This window comes from Gossypium raimondii, chromosome 13 (genome assembly GCF_025698545.1).
Source record: "Gossypium raimondii isolate GPD5lz chromosome 13, ASM2569854v1, whole genome shotgun sequence".
Lineage (NCBI taxonomy): Eukaryota > Viridiplantae > Streptophyta > Magnoliopsida > Malvales > Malvaceae > Gossypium > Gossypium raimondii.
The window spans coordinates 51,155,411-51,160,085 of record NC_068577.1 but is presented as its reverse complement, the minus strand read 5'-3'; the positions used below and the strand labels follow the sequence as shown (position 1 = coordinate 51,160,085).

The 4,675-nt window shown below is 31.7% G+C and overlaps 1 protein-coding gene across 1 annotated transcript; it reads left to right on the top strand.

The window, feature by feature from the left end:
- The first annotated feature begins 2,476 nt into the window (after positions 1–2,476).
- LOC105784426 (transcription factor MYB54) lies at positions 2,477–4,103 on the top strand. The gene is made up of 3 exons (XM_012610309.2): positions 2,477–3,011; positions 3,143–3,532; positions 3,661–4,103. Exons 1-3 carry the CDS (start codon positions 2,702–2,704, stop codon positions 3,900–3,902), a joined length of 942 nt encoding a protein of 313 aa, XP_012465763.1. The 5' UTR covers positions 2,477–2,701; the 3' UTR covers positions 3,903–4,103.
- Positions 4,104–4,675: the final 572 nt, after the last annotated feature.

The window sequence follows — 4,675 nt, the reverse complement described above, 5'->3', positions numbered from 1 at the left end:
GCCTTTAAATAGCTCGCTGATTTAAGAGTCACAGCCTCTAAACAGCTCACTGATTTAACATCACAGTTAATATCGCTAGGGCTTGTTGATTTAATATTGCAGCCTCCAAATAGCTCACTAATTTATTATTTCAATTGATATCATTAAGGCTCGCTGATTTAAGATCGTAGCCTCCAAATAGTTTGCTAATTTAAGATTGCGACCTTTGGTATTCTAACAGTTCGCTTAATTTAATTTGGCAGCTATCATTTTTAAAGCTCGCTAATTTCTTCGACAAGGTGATAGATAATTTTTTACTTACAAGAAATACAATTCGTAGTATTCTACAACACGATTCGTTTCTTTAGAACCATTCCTTTTAACTTTAGTATCACACCTTTAGACAACGAAACCTACTCAGTAAAGTTTCGTATTAAAACTTACGAAGTAAGCCCCCAATTACACGTTCCACGCATCTAAATTTGTCTTAGAAGAGTCATTTTATAACTCTTCTTCGACAAAGTGGAGAACAAATTGTTATACAATTATAATAAAATATATAACAACCCTATCCAGGATCAAACCCGAAATACCCATTATTCAAATAACCTCAGGCAGTCCATTTAGGGGGAGACTCCAGACAAGCCACTAAATTGTCTTCTTCTTCTTTGCTTCTTCATTATCCCCATTTTCTCCACTTCCATTAATACCATGTATCAACAAAGTTTATCTATATACACATATCCTAGCCACCAATTTTAATTGATCCATCTAAGATTTTATTCTATTTTTACTATAATTTAGTGCTATAATCTTTCCTCACATAGTATTGCTTGTTCTAAAAGAAAAGTACTTTAAAATATTGTATCAAATTTTATTTTCTTAATTTAAATTCAAATGAACTCAATTTACAATTTAATAATAATTTAAATATAATTATAAAAAATAACCATTAATATAATTGTGTTAATATTTTAATATTTTTTGAATGATGAATGAAGGTTGGCTTTGTGCTAAGGTAATAAACAAAGTAAAGAAAATCAGACGACAATTAGATCCGACCTAATTCAAGATCTATAAGAATCCTAGCAATCACTTTGGAAACAGAGCCAAAACTCGAAACATTTGATTGGAAAGGTCGTTGGTCTTATTATCCAAATATTCCATTTATTAAGAGCAAAGGTGGAAGATGTGTTTTTTTTTTTTTTTCTTAGCTACTCATTCAACAAAGGCTGCTTTTTATGTCCTTTTCTGTTCAAAGTTGAAACAAGACCTAACTAAATTTCTGTGTATATTTTCTAACCATCCTTTTTTTTTTGTTTGTTTTCTTTGATGTATTATTTTCTAGCACAATGCTATACATGGTTTATTGTCTCCATCAATATTAGGTTTTTTGTTCTTCGTTAGATTATTCATAGAACATGTACGTATGAAAAAAAACTATCCATAGATTTTGATTTTCAATCCCTATCCTTATCCTCAATAATTTGCCATGAAAGAAAAACATACAATATACACATCAAGTACAAATTAGAAAAAAAATCCATTTGACTATATATTTGAAAGTTATAAAATAAAATTTTCAAATTCATAAAAAATCCATTCCATGCTTGAGTTTGGGAATATTCCGCGTCATTTGATTTTTGAAAATATGTTTTTGTTTTATTTTAATTTTAAAAAGAATTTTTATTTCTTATTTTTGAATTCAAACTTACATTTAATAAATAAATATATATATTTAGTAAAGAATTTTATTTAAACCTTTTCTAAGTTAGTCTCTAAACATAGGGTTCGAACTAGGCAATTATTCTCATATTAGGACTTAATTTTTTGTCCAAATTAACCCTTAATCTCTAAAGCTTATACTCTAATATGGGAATAATTATCAAGTAGCCTTATCTTTTACAACTAAATAATTAAATATTTACTTGCATGATGATTGGCGTACCAGAATAGAGCACCGCATATGATCTAACTAAATAATTATAGATTTTATAAAATTGTAAAATATGTAAAAGAATAAATTAATTTTACACTAATACAATCATATAAAATGCTCAAATTTTTAATGAAAATATAAAATAACTAAGAAAGCATAAAAAGTGACAATGATTTCGCTATGAGTAGAAAAGATTCAACATAAGCACATGTTAAAGTAAAAAAATATTTTCATTCTACTTAACTTCCATGATTTACGTATTAAATAAGGAAAGTACACAAAATGAATGTAGTTACATTACTAAATCAAATGATATGATGTGATTAAAAACTTTGAAAAGCTAATTCAGTATTACTATACATATATACTATCAATACACTTTAAGTTTTTAAACTTTGATCTTAAACTATGTTAAATTGAAAATAAAATTCAGACCATAATTTTAAAGTTAAACTTGAATTTATTTATTTATTGAAGAATCGTGTGGGTTCTGCTCTCCTTTTTATTCTGCGAAAAGAGCCAAAGATTTTACCTTTTAAACCTTGTTTTTCCTTTCTGATTCTCCTCTACTCCCATCCATTTGTTTACCACCAACTCTTCCTCCTGTTTTCTTTTTCTTTCCTCTCTTTTTCCTCTTCTCAAACACTCCCTTCAAATGGCTCAGATAGATAGATAGCTTCTTTCATCTCCACAGTTCATTTTCTTGGATTTTTGTTTCCAGGGTTTATCCTAAGTTTTGAGGGAATATACAATAAAGTCTCAGTGGGGTTTCAGGCCCCTTCAATGGAACAAAGTAATAAATGTTTGAGCTTTGAGCCATTAGAAAACAGGGAAACTATGAGAACATCAGGTTGTGATGGAAAGAATGGGGTTTGGGGTGTTGAAGAAAAGGGACTGACTTTGAACTTGGATGGTGAAGAAGATGAAAGTAATAAGAACTCCAGTGCCGTTTCTGGTTGCAAAAGTGGAAACACTAAACTTTGTTCTAGAGGCCATTGGATACCAGCTGAAGATGCTAAGCTAATGGAGCTTGTAACTTACTATGGTCCTCAAAATTGGAACTTGATAGCTGAACATCTTGAAGGAAGATCAGGTGATGAGTCATTAAACTTTACATCAACTTTCATGTACATCACGACGTATGTATACGTAAGCTGAATTAGCTTTTGTGAAGTTCAAAATTTTTGCTAAAAGAAGACTAGTTTTTGTTTGCATGGATGGCAGGGAAGAGTTGTAGATTAAGATGGTTCAACCAGCTTGATCCAAGAATTAACAAGAGGAATTTTACGGAGGAAGAAGAGGAAATGCTGTTAGTTGCACATAGGCTGCATGGTAACAAATGGGCGAGGATTGCTAGGCTTTTCGATGGTAGAACCGATAATGCATTGAAGAACCATTGGCATGTGATCACGGCTAGGAAACATAGAGAGAAATCAGGCGTTTATAAAAGGAAAAAGCCTTCTTCTTATGCCTCTCGAGCCCTCCCTAAAGGCTTGGGTTTGACGATTGTAAACAGTGCTTGCAGCGCCAGTGATCAATCAACCATTTCTAGCAATATTGATCAATCAGCTAAAGTTTCCTCACCAGTTCACCAAATGGACGTGTCCAGAAGATGTAATTATCATTTTCTCTCCAATTCTTTATGGGATGATTTTATGTTTGAGATTTGAATCGCGGTCGAATTTATTGCAGTTACGTATAATTTATCGGTTAAATGTTGTGAAATGTTTGTCTTGTCACAGGTTCATTGTTTGAGAATGTTGCGACCAGGGGAATTGGCTACGTGGTATACCAACAAGGGTTGATGGAAGCGGTTATGAGTGTGAACCGATCTGCTACCTCATTGGATTCGAACTCGGAAGTATCAGCAGCTGAGTCGGTGGGCACAAATTGGACCAGCCATTTCATTTCTGGTGAAAGTTGTGGAAATGGAAATGAAAAGATACCCTTCATTGATTTCCTTGGTGTTGGAAGAGCTTCTTAAAGACTAGCGGAGGTTTTTTGCTTTTGGTAATTAGAACTAAAGAGATCCAGCTGAAAACACAAGGGAAATAAAAGAAAAAAGAGCAACATTAGTTTGCTGAAAACTTCGTTATTTAGATTCAAATTTGTGTAAGATATGAGTACATTTTAAAGTTATTTTGTCTTTAGAAGATTTTTTAAGATGAAAGTATTGAGTTTGCCAGTTGTTAGTCAAGTTACAACAGGAAAAACAACGCAAGATCTATATCTATGAGTTCTTGTCTAAATAGTAATTCACTATGTATCATATTACAATACGTGGTGACTTAAATTTAACTCACTTACCAACTTATAATCTTATTCCTATACATAAAAGAGAATCACTCTCCTACTAAGATTTTCCTCTTAAAAGCTTTGATTACAACGTACTTGCGCTGAAATAAGTTTATATGAACTAGACTTATTCTATTTAGTTTGTTCCAAATCAGGTAAACAATCTCCTTTAAATAGGCATTGTAAGCTTGCAAGTCTTTAGTGGGAACATGATATGTCATGCACTTGTGCCTCAATATGGCTTTTATGTAATGTAAAATATGTAGAGATTTTTATGAATTGAATTTTTATAGAAATCAGATCTCCTCAAATATGGTAATATAAAGTCCTTACTTGACTAATATTCAATAAGATCACATCTATATAACTGCTGCTCAAAATCTTTAATGATAAATAAAATGTAACACCCCAATCTCCAACAGCGGACTAAGGCGTTACACCCAAAGCAAACGTATACTTGGT

Excerpts from the sequence above, each read along its gene's own strand:
- LOC105784426 (XM_012610309.2), top strand. The coding sequence starts at position 2,702 with ATGGAACAAAGTAATAAATGTTTGAGCTTTGAGCCATTAGAAAACAGG. Across the intron at positions 3,012-3,142 it reads ACATCTTGAAGGAAGATCAG|GGAAGAGTTGTAGATTAAGA; the intron begins GTGATGAGTCAT and ends CATGGATGGCAG. Across the intron at positions 3,533-3,660 it reads AATGGACGTGTCCAGAAGAT|GTTCATTGTTTGAGAATGTT; the intron begins GTAATTATCATT and ends GTCTTGTCACAG.